Source organism: Acromyrmex echinatior, chromosome 2 (genome assembly GCF_024713525.1).
Source record: "Acromyrmex echinatior isolate Ae372 chromosome 2, ASM2471352v2, whole genome shotgun sequence".
Taxonomy (NCBI): domain Eukaryota; kingdom Metazoa; phylum Arthropoda; class Insecta; order Hymenoptera; family Formicidae; genus Acromyrmex; species Acromyrmex echinatior.
Window position 1 is genome coordinate 11,733,141 of NC_141853.1, and position 17,899 is coordinate 11,751,039.

General features: G+C 37.7%; 1 protein-coding gene across 1 annotated transcript; it reads left to right on the forward strand.

Moving 5' to 3' along the window:
- The first annotated feature begins 572 nt into the window (after positions 1–572).
- On the forward strand, positions 573–17,515 carry mlt (tubulin folding cofactor E like protein mlt). The gene is made up of 7 exons (XM_011057394.2): positions 573–914; positions 11,117–11,727; positions 11,854–12,256; positions 13,492–13,661; positions 13,941–14,049; positions 14,282–14,386; positions 14,662–17,515. Exons 2-7 carry the CDS (start codon positions 11,129–11,131, stop codon positions 14,812–14,814), a joined length of 1,539 nt encoding a protein of 512 aa, XP_011055696.1. The 5' UTR covers positions 573–914; positions 11,117–11,128; the 3' UTR covers positions 14,815–17,515.
- Positions 17,516–17,899: the final 384 nt, after the last annotated feature.

Genomic DNA, 17,899 nt, shown 5'->3' on the forward strand with positions numbered 1-17,899 from the left:
TTATACCAGTTCAGCTATAACAGGCCTATAAGATTTCTTCTGATGTTCGTCCATTAAAATTTAAATTTCGCATGTAAATTACTCCATTTAATTATGTCCATATCATAAATATATATTTTTTAGAATACTATTAGGACAAGATTGACGAATATTTGCAGAAAATTATTTCGAGATCTCTTATCAATTATTAAGATTTGAAGTTCTCAGTTTCATTAATTTTCACATTTGTTACATGGCTGAAGACGGTAATTTTTCTTGACAAAAATGCATCCTGTATAAAAAAATATATATATATATATTCATTATTTAAATAAATCTATAAAATTTCGAAAATTCATCTCGAAGAGAGAAAATCCAAGCCGATAATTCGCGAGCGCGGATCATCGGCGGAAGTGCTGCGACCGTTCTCCAGTCGCGGGAGACCACGTGACCACAATCGCGGGCATCGCGCAAGCGCGATGCGGTCGATAATGTACGGTACGGACGAGTGCGAACGTCCCACCGCCTCCGCCACCTCCACCGCCGCCGCTACCGCTGCCACCGCCACTATCGCTACCGCCTCCACCTCCACCGTCGGCCGCTCAGCTGTTTCTGTTTACTAAACAAAGGAGCCAGTTCGACGCTGGATAGCGAACAGCGCGTTCGCGCGCGACGCCACTCGTTCCCCGTTCGAGAGGACAACGACGTACGTTTAATTCGTCCGAGCGTTCCGCGCGACGTCGTGAAGTCGTGACGTGACGCGACCTGCTCGCGGAAGCTATCTCAGCTCGCCTGGCTCCATAGACCGCATGCGAAGGAGATAACCCGGAACGTGTGCGACTACTTCGGCGCATCGCGGTGCATCGAGCACCGAGCACCGACCACGGCGAACGCGGAGCGGCGGCCCGTGAGGTCCGAAGGGCGGCGCGCAAACAGTGAGTAAAAATAAATAAGCGACGTTGGTGTCCAGGGCCAAGTGGACGCTCGTACCCCTTCCGTCCGTCCGTCCGTCCGCTCGACCTGGTCCTTGACATCATTTCCGATACGCGCAGGATTTGACAACCCTTCGGGATTGCGTATCTCCGTCTACGGGAGTTTCCGCGCTCGCGCCCTACGCCATACGGAAGTGGTGCGCTCGACCGCGCCGCACGTTACGCTCGTGCTTGACGTGCGACACGATGTCGTTGCGTCATACGTCACGTCGTATTTAGACACTGTCGCCAAACAATTAACGTCGCGCGTCCAAGTATTTTTTTTTCCTTTTTTTTTTCGACAAATCCCGCCAAAGACAGAGCGGTATGGATTCGATCGCCAATATTGTCCGATGTATGTGTAGCGAATAAGATCCGTAAGATCTTTCTGAGAAAAGACTTTTTGCATGGAACTCCTAATGGAACTCGTTTCTTGCACTCGCGCATCATCCGAACGCGGTGGCGACGTAGATCGCTGCCGCGGTTTTTATAGGACGAGCCATCGGCTCATTGCACATCCGTCGAGCGGTATCAACAATTAGATCTAATTGCAAGATGCAGTCGGAAAGCGACGTATAACTCGCGTTGTTCTGTAGGATGATTCAGTTAATATCAACGTTTCTTGTGCCTTTTACGATGGCTGACAGTGGAACAATGACAACAGAACATTAACAATAGAACAATGACAATTTTATGAAACCTATTATACAATTATTGTATGTGTATCCCGTAGAAGCAAGTCATTCAATTTTTTTTTATCGTAAAAACGTATAAACATAGAGGTCTATGAAAGTGCAATTTAGAAATAAAAATAACATAGATATTCGTCGAATCGCAATTCCTCTGGTCACGCAAAATTTTTGTAATCATTTGTTTAGGGTAGCCGAGTCATTTTTATAAAAAATAGACAACGTGTCTTTCTTATATATATCTGATGACGAAATTTTACATTTGTTATACAATAAAGCTGCGGGACCTTCCTGACTATGAAAAATGAATATTGGCTTTTTATTCAATACTTTTACTACTGTCATCCTCTCAGCGATGTATTAAAGATATTAAAGAGTAACGTAACATGATATATACCGATATACAGGATACACAGGATACACACATAAATAAGAGAAAAGAGAGAACATTGAAATATGCGAGCGCACGTCGTGCATGGTCGATTTCTATTTCTTATATCTACGTTTTATATCCCAATTCTCCTATTTTGCAATGAGCTTGGCTATCGACGGACTGTAAATCGATTGCACTGTTTCCGTTCATGATTGCAATGGAGAAACCATCTTTCCGTTACTTTCGTTCTCTCCTCTCTCTCTCTCTTTCTCTCTCGCTTTTGTTCAGAAGGCTAAGTTTCCTTGCTCGCATTGAGATCTCTGATTATCGTAACTCTCGTGTTACACTATTTTTTGGCGTTTTAGTTATAAAATGATAAAAATGATATTTCTAAAGCGATGTAATTATTACTAGGATCATTTACCATGGACATAACATCTGTGGAATGTTGCATAATATTTAAACGAAGTAGAAAGTAAACGCCTACGAATACAGTTGAAATATATCTAATTTACATAATAGTTAACTGTAATAGCTACATTAGTAGTTTATAATTTAAGAAATGTTCTAAATAGTAGATAGGAGCTTGTCGGTCTTCGTCTCAGTGCCATTGTATGTTAGCAGCTTACGCAACTGTCAGCGAACCCGTTTACTGACAAAGACGTTTCTAAACACTTGATCAATTGCGTAATCAGATTCCAACGTGTCAGACTAGTAGTGTTTCTTGTAGTTATTTAATTATTTAACGAATTCTGTGAATTTCCATGAAAAAATATTATGTTCCTGTGTACAACTTTGATAACGAAAGATTATAAGGTCAAGATGGAACGGGATTTGTGCGTAATTATTTCGCACAACTCGATTCCGAGACTTAAAGATTGATGATCATATATTTTAATCGAGAGAGAAAATGAGCAGTGAGTTAGTTTATCATTGTGATATCAATAATATCATGATGAGTCACGGATAACAATAAGAAAAAGAAGAATTTCTTGTATTTTTTTTTCCTATTTCAAGATGAGAATAATTCGCCTTAAAATATATATTTATTTCTGATTAAATTACAAAATCAAGAAGGTGAAAGTTACAGAATGTTAAGTCTACAAATTTTTGGAGAACACATTTTAAAATGTCGCGGAACGCGCTGAAGTGCGCAAAATTATCCTGACATTTACGTTGGCGCATCGTTTTCGAAATGCATAATCACGCTTTAAAACGTGTTTGAGATTTAATCAGTTTCACGTTCCATTGACAGCAGTCCTTTCATTCCCAATGATTTAATGTCCTTGTGCAACAAAGTCTATCTTCGCGGCGCATTAAACAACTTTTTACATACACATAGTTTCAGTCGGTAAGATATTATGTAAACGAGAGGGAGGTTCTACACACGTAGAATGCACAATAAGGTCGTTTGGGATGATAGAATAAAATTTACGAAAACATCCGGTACACTTGATTGCTATGATAAAAACGTAATTACATCCTAGCTGTCATCGCGTCATCGATTATTTATTACACACAGATCAACGAGATTTCACATAATTTTTTCAATCATAGTTTCTACAATCCTCATAAGAAACATATCTTACACAATTCTACTCTCTTCACTTCAGCATGTGCATGTATCTGCGCATTATTCCTTCATCAAGATTGCAAAGTTTGGAAGGTCGAACTCGATATTATGTTCACATGGATAGAACGATTTACTGAAGTATTTAAAATTTTAGCTACATATAAATACAGATTTGAAAACGAGTTTCATTGAAACTTTCAAAATAATTATGTAGGAAACTCAAATATGACACAAATAAAATAGAAACAAATAAAATAGAAATAAGAAATTAAAATTTTTTGCAGCATTGCTTATCATATTTGAGTTTAATATTTTAGTAAGCTAGCTTGAGTGTCCATAATTATTTTGATAGTTTAATAAAATTATTGTCAAATCTATATTTAGCTAAATTATATTAATATTAGCTAAATTTTTAGATTACTTTAGAAAAATCGTTTTTTCCGCTTGAAAAAAAATATGATGATTATTAATAATGTGATCATAGGCACACGGAATTTTGAATCGTGATCACGTGGAATCTTTAATATATCGTCAGACTTTACTAGTATAAGCTAGATGTTCGAACAAATCACAAAAGGCAACATGCAACCAGAACGTATATTCTCGTTAGTGCTGCACGCTGAAGAAATCCTGTGCGCTGATACTGATTTTCCGCTTACGATAGCGTGACTCCGTAAGATTTTCTGTCGGATGAATATTCGAAACTTCCTATTGCTCCTCACAGTAAAGAAAGTGGATTCCGCCTTGAGCATTCTGCAGAAAGCATTTGTTTCTAATGCCAGGTGCAATGAAATTGAAATCTGACAGACAACGTAGATGTAAAGTGAAAACAAGAAAGATAAGAGTACTGAGTCATTGGAATCAGATTATCGGAGAATTAATACGCAATCACAAAGACCGCAATATTTATTTGCTAAATATCTCAGTGGCACCAATAAAATGTGATTATTTGTTCGCTGAAAATTATTTGTTATCTCGACGATGCAGAGATATCAGAGAGATCTTTAATTCGCATTCCTTTGATAAAATTTCGCTCATAACATATTTGCGATTTGTAACGTATCTGACATATATACGTTTGATTTGATCGTTGTAATTGTTACGTATATCATCCGCATAAAAGCTAATATTTCATCTGTAATGTAGCAATGAGCTGCCATTAAACGCGCAGCTCTATAGAGTTGAGCTGAAAAGGGAGAAGTTTGTGCCACAATGTATAGCGTTCCAGTGAACGGTCTATCCGGTATACACCAGGTGTTCCAGAACTACTGCGCAGCACTTTAGTGGAGCACGATTGTTCTGTAAACGTCGGACCGTAAACAGGCCTTGATCTCGTGTGCTTTAAAAACTAACAGTCTTCAACGGGAATTAAACTCGACTTTCTCACAAAAAGACGTGAAATTTGCGTCTGTCAAGAAATCTGATTGAAAAAATGTGCTTTTTCTCTTTACGATCTTCTCTATAACACTCTGTATACGTCTCTTCTTTCTCGTCGACGCCGCTTTCTCATACGCATTGATTTAATTGCTGTGCGTCGATGCGAAGCGCTTTTAGGAACCGACAAAGAGGAAGAGCACATTGTCTAATTAACACAGGATGCTTCCAAAGTTGATGACGAGACAAGCGCGATCGAAGATACCATTTATCGATTATTGCATTGTCAATAATGGCATCTATTGTATGTCGTAGAATGCAAGAAAAAATACTTTATTCTGAGAGAATTTTTATATCCACAAGTAAATCTATTATCGCAATTTTACTTGAATTGATAGGATTGTTTATTCAAATCAGAAAAGACGTGCCACTATCTTCGTATCTGCGCAACATAAAAACAGATATGAATAATAACTCAGACATAGAAGTTTTTTAGATATCTTTATGACGTCTTTTACACATGTTGTCCGAAAAGAAATACGCAAAACTTGTTTCGCGTTCTCCGAAATCTCTTTATCGTGCCGCTTTTCAAGCTGTGCGTTTAACGTAATTTCGACAATTACATGACGCAATTGTTAAAATTAGGTGCATAAAATGTACACACAAATGTGTATAAAAACTACGAACTCCTTCCTCCGAATCGAATGCTGCGAGCAAACAATGACTTCAGAGTCCACTTCGTACCCCGCACGGTCTATGCAACAAAGGTGCAGATAGAGGCGGGTACAGGCAGAGAATATATAGGTATACTGATACGTGCATTCACAATACGCTCTCCGGCTCTCTCGCGCGAGCAGAGCGTGCGGCAACCTTGAGGAAGCGAGTAATATTCCGCGGCTCTCGCATTTGCGCAGCAGAGGAGCAGGCGGACTTTCGTCAATGTTTCCCCATCGGTTTTCAAACACGAGGCGGAAAAGTGCCGTTTCGCTTCGACGCGTTTCGCGCTTTTAGCTCTCATTTCGCGACCAGTGAAAGGACACGCCGCACAAAACTCCCTTTCTTACCTAATCCGTTGTCCTCTCGGAAGACGAAAGAAGAAGAAAAAAGGAGGGAATGTTTATTACTCTCTGCGATGTTGACGATGGCATCGTTTCTCTCTCTCTCTCTCTCTCTCTCTCTCTTTCCTTGTTTCTTTTTCTTTGTTTTACAAACTTATCTTTCGCGAACACGAATGTCTTGCAAGCGGCTGATTGAGTTATTTCATTGCATTGTTTGCATTTTGCATAATGATGTTTTCTATTTTCTGTTAGGTACAACGCAGCTTAGTTACGAACAGCCTGCAGATTCTTGCAAGAATGATTTTGTAAAGAATGATTTTGCTGAAGTCTAAAAAAGCTAAATATAGATCTGTGAAAATAATTTTATTAAATCATCAAAATAATTATGGAAACTGTCCAAACTGATTGTTAGAATATCAAAACTACAGCATTACTTTTCATTATGTTTGAACATTCTACATAGTTATTTTGATAATCCAACAAAATTATTTTTGGATCTATCTAAATTTGTAGACACGTCAGTAAAATTATTCTTTCTGTGTAGAGAAAAATTTCTACGCGCGTGACACGCGATAATCACATAGAAAATCTAGAATATAACAAATATATACGTCTATCAAATCCTTTATGTTCAACCTTGCTTCCGTTTTTAAATTTTCAAGGTTTATCGCGACGTCAATCGCGCGAATTTATGGCACTTTTACGGCGACCCTGAAATCTCTGAAACGGAAACGCGAAAAAAAAAGAATCGAAAAATAAATCTAACTTAAACGTTCTACGCCTGGTGGCTCTGCAAATTTATTTGCGTCACGAAAATTAATTCACGCTACGATATTGTGAAACGAATGAAATTTTTAGATTTTCGGGGGCACGTTTCACTTTTTTTTTTTCGAATCATTATCTCCTGTGCGCAAGGTCTAAGAACGTTTATCTCTCTCGAGGTTCACAGAGAATCGCGGAGAAGGTCAGCTGTATCTTTTCCGGCGCTTACGTACCATGCAAACGCAATCCGACTGACCCACTGCGCCGACGATTCTTGCTGACATTTCGTAATCGTCACCACTAGTCGTATATTTAGCGTTACGTTACGCATGCGAGAGAACAGGACAGCTGTAGTAGGTTCACTTGGTACCGTTCAAGCCTTGAGACTCAGCTGATTGCCAGTCTACCGCTGGCAAACTGCGTATGCGTTGTAACTACCTATCAATGTTCTGGTTACTATTCTATCTTGGCTCAATTCTCATTTCGCCTGGCTCGTTTTAATTTTTTTTTCCCCCCCACTAGGATAAAACTAACTTAGAAAAACATTTGAAATACATTTGCGTTCATCGAAGCCCTTTACACTGTTAGATATTAAATTTATTCTTATACTGTTAGATATATCGAAGGAGCAACTCATTCACTTGAATTGAATAACACTTTGTTATTTTTAATTTTAATGTGTATCAAAATATAAACGTAAATTAATCCATTTCTGTGGTTCAATTGCTTAGTTTCAAAGACAACAATTATCGTATATTATCGTATACACTTAGTAAACAATATACGTTAGTTCTTATATTTTGTATTTTTTTACATTGTTTTTTATTCGCGAAAATTATATAAAGATAGTACGCTAACATTTAGTTATTTTACTAATATTTGACGTTCATCTACGTTTGAGATCCTCATCCTAGTTGAATCATCTTCATTCCAGACAGTTTCCGCTCTGAATTTGTCGATTTCTTCGCTTTCGGCGGTCATATTAAAACGCCCCTATCTTATGAATCGAAACACATCTGCAACCAGCGTGAAATTACACAAAGAGAGTGAATCTTGGCTTGTACGTATTCCACTTAGGACTTCCGTAAATCGTAAAAAGCTGTGTTTAGATCCACGCATGTAGCGTTTCACTCTTACTTTTTCATTTTATTGTCGGTCGAACATACGCCCGATTTGTAAGTAGCGTGATTTCACGGACGGATCTAAAGCGCCGCTTTAAGCGCCGCAACACGCTCGGGAAATACGCAATCGTTATCACGTTATTCTCACACGCGTGAGAATTACAAGGAAAAAAACATATTCGCGAATATTCTACCCCTCGCTCGAAGTGCTTTCGTCGAAAGCACTCCATTGAAATTCATTTTCACACGAGGTTCCGCGATACTCGCAATCTCAATCGCTGGGATAAATTGATTCCGATTGCGTATATACTTATATCTTTCCATTGCGTGCGCTACGAAGACTATCCACGATACTAACAACGCGCGTCAGTGTGTTGCCCGCGTTTCTCGCGGCGGACTTGTCTTACGACAGAACAAGGCGAGTCTCAGAGACGTGTCCACTGACCGTTGCGGACTTTCGCGACTCCCGGTATCCCGTTGATAGAACGACGCGCCTCCGTCACGACTCCAATGCGCCCGTAACGCGGTGCAATGCACGAGGTCTTGCTAGAGGCCCTCTCTCTCTCTCTCTCTCTTCTCTCTCTCTTCTCTCTCTTTCTTTCTTTCTTTCTGTCTTGCGCGCGCGAAACCGCAGAGCGGAGAAAGTTAATTTCGCATGGCCGTTGAACTGATATCGCCGCTATTACGCTTAGGGGAAGCGGAGAGTAATTGCGGTTAGACGCGGTTAGACCAATTTACTACTTCTAGGCCGGTCACATCTTATTCGATCCGAGCCGGCCGTCTACTTGACGTCGATCAACGAACGCCGCTGTTCGCGCATTCAAGAGAATCGCCCGTGGATCGAAACTAGCACATCCCGAATTAACTCCTCGCGATCTGACGTACGTCTCTGCTGGTTTTGTATCTACTCCAGCACGTCGTTAGGCCGCGCGTAAAGAAGCGTGTCCGAATTTCCGGCGAAATAGTGTACCAACATTAGCTTTCGCGATGACGTTTCATTCGTAATACAGATGACTTCCTTAATAAATAATAATATAGAGATTTCCTTGAAACCAAGCTTGAAACTATATGTCAATGATAATAGATTCTATATTATTTCTGAGAAGACTTTTGTATTGCTTCTCCTTTTTTTTTTTTAATGTATACGATTTTATTTTTTTACACAAACTCTTTCTTTTCCTTGGACCAATTATAAGCCCGAATTCAAGCTGGAAATAAAATCTTTCGGAAAAATAGAAGCGAAAGAATAATTATCGTGTTATATCATTCATTTACAGTGATAAATATTTATGTAGGTCATCGAATTTGCATTGATTATATGAGAATTGCTTTCCACAACGATTTGCCGATACGAAACAGAACATAAATTAGTAGAACGCTTCGAAACATATGATGCATCGTAATGTTTTTCTTATGTAAACGCATTCGCAATTTGGCGTGCGTTAACAAAAAAATGAAAATGACTCCTTACGTGTTACATGACTCTCTAGTCGAACTAACGTAACAGTTTTCCGTTTTGCGAGCGAACTCTCGACTCTCACGAGTCTCGCTGATTTATTACGGTCACGATTGTATTTTATCAATTTCAGGATTTTGTGGCGGAGATATCGTTTTTCCTTATGTAAACGATGTGATGTATAATAGAAAACATCTTGTTCCTGTCGACAGACAACTCAACGCGGGTTTGAATATATCTCTAAATCATGTCAGACCCTCTACTTGCTCATTATACTTTCACGAATAGAAATGCAAAAGTCTTCTCGATCTCCTGATAATAACGGGAATACCTTTGATCGTGCACATTAGAGTATTCAGGTATTCACGGCGTTGCGACACGTGGTTGAATGACGGTCGTCCATGCATAGTGAGGACGCATTGAATGACCGAGTCGCCGTATATAGCACGAGTAGAAAGACGTTTATCACCGATTGTGAAGACGTAGCAATCCGACTACGCATTAATAACCACAATTGATCGGAAAGCTCGTCCAAACTATGCCGTTGTCGCAACACGTATCATCACCGCGCTCGAGAAATCGCAATATGAGGAAAGTCGGAAAGCTTTTCTATGACGCGATATTCATTAAACACATACAAACACGCTTCAGATAGGATTACGAGATTTTAAAGTGACACTAAAGAGAACTCTACGTATTCATGGGAAGATCGTTTAATGACAATGACGTAGAATTAGTTTCAGGATTGTTATACGAGTATCTCTTTGGAAAGAAAGTTTATTCTTATTATTGCTGTATAATGTTATATCTTTATTTCTAAAAGGATTCCAAGATTTAAGATCCTCAAGAGGATTTTAATTATCTGCTCGATGAGATCGTTCTGTCCGAGTCAAACTCAACTTTTAGAGTATCAAAATATCTCTTTCTCTTTATACACTAGTGCAGCTGCAACAATAATCGTTAACTTTTCGTCATGGGTGATTTTCTTAGCGTAAGTTCGCTGATAAAGCAGGTTCAGGATTATTTCAAGTTGTCTCTGGATAAGCGTGGGCGAGTTGAGGCGCGACCACGAAGAATCGTTCTGTTGACTGCTAGAGAACCGGTATTGGTTCTTAGCCGTTGCGCAAAAAGACAATGGCGTGACCTTAGCGGATATGGCGAGACCAGATTCTACATGTCTCGAGGATGACCGGCTTCAGAGATTTTTCCTTATCCCTTTTCCTTCCTTTTATATTCCCGCGGTTAGCGGCGCTGCTTTGCGTTATTTGATCGACAGCGTGCACATTTACTTGCATATTTGTATTTTCATGGTCACCCTAAGAAACTTTATTTTCAAATAATTCGAGATCTCTATATAGTCTCATATCTTTCTTCTTTAAAATAGATTGAATCCTTTTCAAAAGTTATCGGAAAATAATGTATCCGCGATTTATTGGATGCGATAAATATTTTTTTTATCGCAATTAATATTATATATACAATATATTAATGTATAATCAAATTAATAATATCATTGTTTTATTGAAGAAAAGTAAAAACTTGTAAATGGATAGAAAAGTAGTATTTTTTCTGCTTAATTAAGCGAGATTACTGCAACGATCTTTATAAAATTATTCAGTAATAATAGATGATTCGATAGCTACGAAAATAATACTTGAACGTCAAGAATTCGAAAGTTTCAAAGTAGTATAAATTATAATTATGAAGATACACATATTTGATAGAAAAATCAAATCCTTAAGCTTCTCATGATGTTCTAGAATGCTGTAAAAATGCCGTCGTTGTTGGAAGCGCTGGAGCTAAAGTACGGCAGTTCAACGACGGATTGCTCATTAACGGATGATGAGGCGGAGTCTGGTTCGCCCAAAGCTGCCCTGTCGGTGAGCATCTTCATCCCTAAGAAGTCTCCACGACATACAGTGCCGGCGTTACTGGTGCTCCAGGACTGCGACATTGAATCGGCAGGTAATGACGCCGAGAAACTTCGCAACAAATGCAAGAACGTCGAGGAGCTTGACTTGGCGCAGAACAAGTTGTCGCAATGGACGGAAGTATTCGGTATCCTGCAGCACATGCCCAAAATCAAGTTTGTAAACTTGAGCTTCAACTGCCTCGCTGAGGTGTTGGAGATCAAACATGGTAATTACGATCTTCTGAGAAACCTCGTGCTGAACGGCACCAGAGTGTCCTGGTCGACGGTGCAGGGGCTGGTACGGCTTCTGCGCAATCTGGAAGAACTCCATTTGTCTTTGAACGAATACAAAACGGTGGATTTGGATTATCAAAAGCCGGAGAACGTGAATCCGGCGCTTAAAAAATTACACTTTACTGGCAATCCGGTGGAAGTTTGGAACGAGATCTCGAAATTAGGGTAGGTGATTTTAATGTCACTAATTGAAAAATTGATCAATTTCTTTAGCTATAAAATAAAATTGCTGAATCGTAATTCTGAAAGAATAAGTTAGTCTGAAAGATTTGGTGTCGTATATTTCTTCAGGTACTTATTTCCGAATCTGAAGAGTCTTGTTCTCGCTGAGTGTCCAATCAGATCACTCGGTTTGGAGGAAAATCAGAATTTGCCAAGCGAGGATGGCCGTCGAACAAAGGAAGAAGGACTTGGTCAGGATAGCGAAAACATGAATCACTTAGATACAGATGAACACACTTCGTCGACAGACGATAAGGGAAATAGGATATTTGAGAACAAGGTGAACTACGACAGATCCGAGTCGAAGCCGGAATCCAATGGAATAACCATCGAGTCGCCTCACGACCCCTTCAGAATGCTGAGGTTCTTGAATCTGAATGGTACTCTGCTATCCATTTGGGATGAAGTGGAAAGGCTGGCCAGGTTTCCCGCGTTAAAGTCGCTCAGGATCCAAGGCTGCCCGCTTTTCGAGGTGAGTGGTCTTTGACCTCTTCGGTGATTGAAAATTGAAAAGCCTTGCATTATGTTGGGAAACATTTTGATTCTTTTACGCGTGACTCAATTAAAGAAAACTAACAAGTGCAATATCATGTTTAATATAAACAATATATTTTTACTTTTTTAAAATATATATTAAAATTATTACTTAGATGTTGCTCACAAATTTATAGATTAAATAAAAATATTATTTAGAATATACTTAAATCTTTACATTCCTTTTTTTAAATACAAAGTAAAAGAAAAATTTTGGAAGACAGGAATCAATGAAAAACAGTTATAAAATAATTATAGATATTAATTCTTGTGAATAATATTGATTACGACGTAAAATAAATTTAATCCATGAAAGATCAAAATGCACGAAATATGACACGAGTATATCGTTCTGAAATCAATGGCTATTTTCATTCTCAAAGTACATCAAAGAATAAAGTCTGAACACGCTTAACGATAAACGAATTAGAGACACGTGTTTAATTCCCTACATCAAAACTGTAACAGCCGTTAGCGGTTACATGAGAAATAGCGCATCCTAGTAAAAGATCTTTTCGTGTGGACATACAGCAATTCAATCTTGGCACGTGGTCAAACAGGCTGATAGATTAATGCAACATGGGTTCCAAAAACAAGTTCTTGGAATTTGAAATCAATACACTCTACGCAAGCATCCCCTATATTACACTTCCAAACACAGTTGTGTTAAGAAAATTCAATATTAATAGACGATCCGTGAAATAAAAAGAATCGCTGTTTGTATTTATTGCTAGAGTGGATTAAATCTTTGTGTCGTCTTTTTTAAATACAAAGTAAAAAAAAAATAAATAAATAAAAATTAACATAAAATATAGTTACAATGCAATAGCAAATATTAGAACTTGTTACACGAGAAGTTTTACTTTATGTGCGAGAAATTTAATTAGATAAATCAACACGTCATCGTGCTAATTAAAAGTAACATGGTAGCCTTCGATTCAATGAAAAACCATTTCAATGAAAAATCGTTTACCACGGAATATATTTTCTATTCTTTAACTTATTGGCGTTTATAATCTGCAGTTTTTTGTTTTAATTAATTAAATTAATTTGTATATATTTTTTTATCCAATCTAATTTAACTTGTCAATCCTCATATTTGCGTAACTATCCATCTGTACTAGATATTGCAAGCTTTTGGCCACTGTTTTATATTGGTTTAATATTTCCCAGAGTCCTCGAGAATATACAGAACACGAGAGGCGGCAGCTACTAATAGCCCGACTGCCAAACGTCGAGACTTTGAACGGCGGCGGCGTGATATCGTCTCAAGAGCGCGAGGACGCCGAGAGGGCCTTCATACGTTATTACATGGACAAACCGGAAGCTGATCGACCCGAAAGGTAAATCTCGATGCCAAGTTCAATCTTAATAGGTTTTTCCTTTGATAATAATTAAGACTTGCGTAAAATTAATCTCAAATACTTTTTCAAAAGCGCCGCAAGTTGCTTTAATGCGCTTTTAACGTAAATTCCAAATTTCTCGCGAAAAAGCCTTATTCGGACGATTCCAAGAAGAATCTTCGCCAGAGTCTATTAGACTATTCTCGTTTCATGACCATGCTCGTCCCCTTTTTCGTGGGCCCGGAGAAGTCCAACTTGACCCTCTTCTATGATTTTCAGATATTCTGAGCTTGTGGCTATTCACGGAAAGTTGGACCCCTTGGTGAACGTAGATTTAACACCGGAGAAAAGGGTCAAGGTTACGTTCACTTACGGAGATCTCGTCGAGGTATTGAATTTCATATCATATCGGATTTCATCACTTTAAACAAGTGTATCGCGCGTAACGATAAACTTTCACTAGTTCCATAATTTTTCCTGAACACGCGACTCGAAAAATAATCAAGTCTGTACAAGTATTTACTTCTACAAATACATATTCGTAATATATATAGAAGAACTTTCTGAACTATATTTTTTATTTGATGGAAATGACAGTCACGTACAATTTATGCTTTCAGGTACGATCGGTTGATGTATATAGAACAGTTTTCGAATTAAAAACTAAGTTGGAAAGTATGGTGAAAATTCCTGCCAACAGAATGAGGCTTTTCTACGTTGACCAAGTAAGTTATTCTGTTCTATATTAACTGAATGACTTTAATATTGTTTGCAGAGTGTTTGACACAGTCCATCCTTTAAAAAACCCGAAGTTGCGATATGAATCGCATTACCTTTCAAACGATCCTTATCCTGACTTGCTTGTTGCCTTCTTCGAAGTCCGATATAATTACAATATAAAGTACAAACGCAAATTCTTAATCATTTAGCTACAATAAAATTAGATATCGCGTATTGCAGTAACAACGCTAAAGAAATTGAAATGAATTAATAATTTTAGGAAATGAAGGCGCAATATGGACCGGAAGAAATGCTCTATCCAAACAAGCAGCTCTATCGCTACAACATTAGGAACGGTGATGAGATCATCATTGACAGCAAACTGAATCGATTTGCTTCAACGTCTTCGACTACATCTTCCATTCGTTCCTGAAGAAGAACGATGAGTGAATCGCGCGGTATTGAAGAAATCCGATGACTCCTCGGATTTTGATCTCCACTTATAGCCTCACGATGAACATTCTCGTTGATAATTGTAACAATACTGTTACAGATCGACAGAGAGGCACCGTGTATGGTTTTCATGATCGCGTTATTGTTAATAATTGCGGATCTGAAAACCGAGAACTTTTACAATCCAAGGAGGATAAATGGATTCGAGGGCGAATGTTTCCCTACGTGGAAGTCTAAATGTATAGAATTAGGAATTTACGGATGTTTGATGTTATCTTAAACTGCAAATATTTCAGAAATAACAGTGGACAGACGATATATGATCAGAAATTCTGAATTGGCGAAAATCTTGGTAATTTGTCACAGGCGAAATTATCTAAGAACATCATGTGTTTTCTAAACGTAGACATAATCTGAAAATCGAATTACAACTATCAATGCAATTTTCGATCGCAGCATATGATTGTCTGATGCGATTATTAGATTAATTATTTCTTCGCAAACTCACATCCAGACCTTGACGTATAAACTTAAACCGTTACTAACGAGCCTGGTGCATAGAGAATAATTATTGTGTCCAGTGTACAAGCGTACACTTTAGATGAGTAGTTAGCTGTCATTTTCTTTAACATAGTAAGTTTCGTCTGTCTTAGGAGACGAAGAATGTAATGGGAAAGCATGATTGTACATAGCGAATTTCAATTTCCAAATTCGATGTAGCTGCGATGCGAGCAAAAGAGATTTATCTACTCCGTTTGCTCGACTCTAAAAGAAACTAATAGGAACATGATAGAAATTCGATTTGACTTAGGACGACGCCAATGACAACTGACAAGACGCGCCATTGAGGCTGTTGTAACGAAGAGAACAAAATATTTTTGTAGAGATCACGGGCAGTTATCCTCAAAGAAAGTATAAAATTTACTCGTTCATAAGACTACGCGTTTTGTTGCTCCTCGTTTAAACACCAATGATAAAAACGTGTAACGCAGTTGCAACCACGTTTCCGTCGTGCTCGGATTTGTGCGTACGACTCTTTCGCAAGACGCGTTTGCAAAAGGCAAGGAGAGACCTTGCGTGAAATTTCCGAGTGTTTAAGAGCAATGGGATATTTATATCGCTGGTTAGCGAAAGTATCATCCACTTACGTTGTCATCGCGACAAATGATCTCTATATTTTTCGAAGATGATATACTCGTATATACTACAAGCAAACTCTTTTTTCTGTAAACTTTGCGCGAGAATGAAACGCACTCGTGTCATCAGCTCGTAAATTGCAACGTAAATTGTAACGAAATGTGAAACGCGAGAGAAAATTTGTGAAACCATACAAGAGTCGTATGCGATTAACGTTATATTATTATCATCTATTTTTAGTATGTACTTAACAAACCACAAGTACAACATCTTCACTTCGACAAGTTCCATACTTTCAAGCGATACTTTATATTTATATATATATGTATACTTCTTTTTATTCTAAGATATTGAGGCATATATAGCAGAGTGAGTAAATTCTCAGCAAACACAAATATAGAGCTGATATATAATATATATATATATATAAATATACGTGCTTTATATTTATATTATATAGCAGTTATATTCGTTTGCTAGGTTGCATATTATCGCAATTGTTTCATCAAGGATGAATGGAAATCACGTTGATAGCGATAAAACTGATATAAATCTCAAATGTGATAACAGAGGCAGCATCGATTGCGATTTATGATACACGCGTATAATTTACAGATTTATAATCATTTCAAATCTCGAAAGTATATCTTTTCTTTCACTTTTTGAATACTACAAACATGTTTCGTTGCATTTACAACTTTACTCCGATTTAAGGCACGAACGAGCTCGCGAAAAGAAACTAAGTAGAATGTTGCGTTGCATCGCTTTATCTTTGAATCCGCCAATATCACCGTGCCGAGGGAACTTTTCGGTCGAATGTCGGAGAAAAAAAACGCGGTGTACATCAAGTTTCGATTTCTTTGCTCACAAGCAACGAAGCTTGCGGAGTCACTTAGTGCCTGCCTTTTACGTATTAGTGTAACTCAGATATTTCTAACACTGCCCTGTGAATATGATAAAACATAATGACATTGGACGACAAGGCTCTCAATACAGTAATAAGAAGAGTATACCGAATTTTTGGAGCAGCTGAAACTTCAGTTGACCAAAAGATTCATAATAAAATTTTATTATTATTGTACAGCGTTAATAATATTCTGATTATTATTATTATAAAAAGCAGGATTTTGACAAGCATTTGATAACAAAGGGTATACAAATTCAAGCGCTGTTTTTATTGCGATATTGAGAGTCAGAATTGATTTTTATTGCGGAATAATATTGCTACTGAAGAAATTCGGTCGAACGTTTCTTGGAGATCGAAGGAGCATCGCGATAGTCGGGAAAATGTTGACTGTAGGATTCCAATATCACTGTTGTGTCCTGCCTTTCCAACATGAAGAGTGCAAGTCGTATAGTAAACAACAGAAAATTAAAATCAATCATGAAAGAGGACAAGGACGAACTGGTAATGGAATCCTACGGCGCATGTGTCTAGTCTCGGAAAAGAAACTCTGCATTACTTTCATTTTATAAAATACAATTTTTTTTTGTGCTGGCGCAAATGTACGTACTAACGAAATAAATCATTTATATGATATAAACTATTCTTCAATTTTATCTCTATTTTTTAAAAATACATTTTTGTGATAACTGTTATTAAAATATTTTATAAGGACAATGATTGGATCAAAGACATTTACAATTATAAATCCAGACCTTTAATTTATTAGGTTTAGTGCTTTTATTTAAATAAATTTTTGGAACAAAGATTATGCACACACACACACACACATATATATATATATATATATATATATATATATATATATATGTATATTTATTATATTACACGCTCTATTGTAAAATAACAGTTATAAATCTAAAAATCATAAAAATTTGGGCATCTGTCCAATTGTTAATTCAAGTCGGAACAATTGGATCACGTTAAAAATAAAGATTACGGATAAAGGAAGGGACGGCGGGAA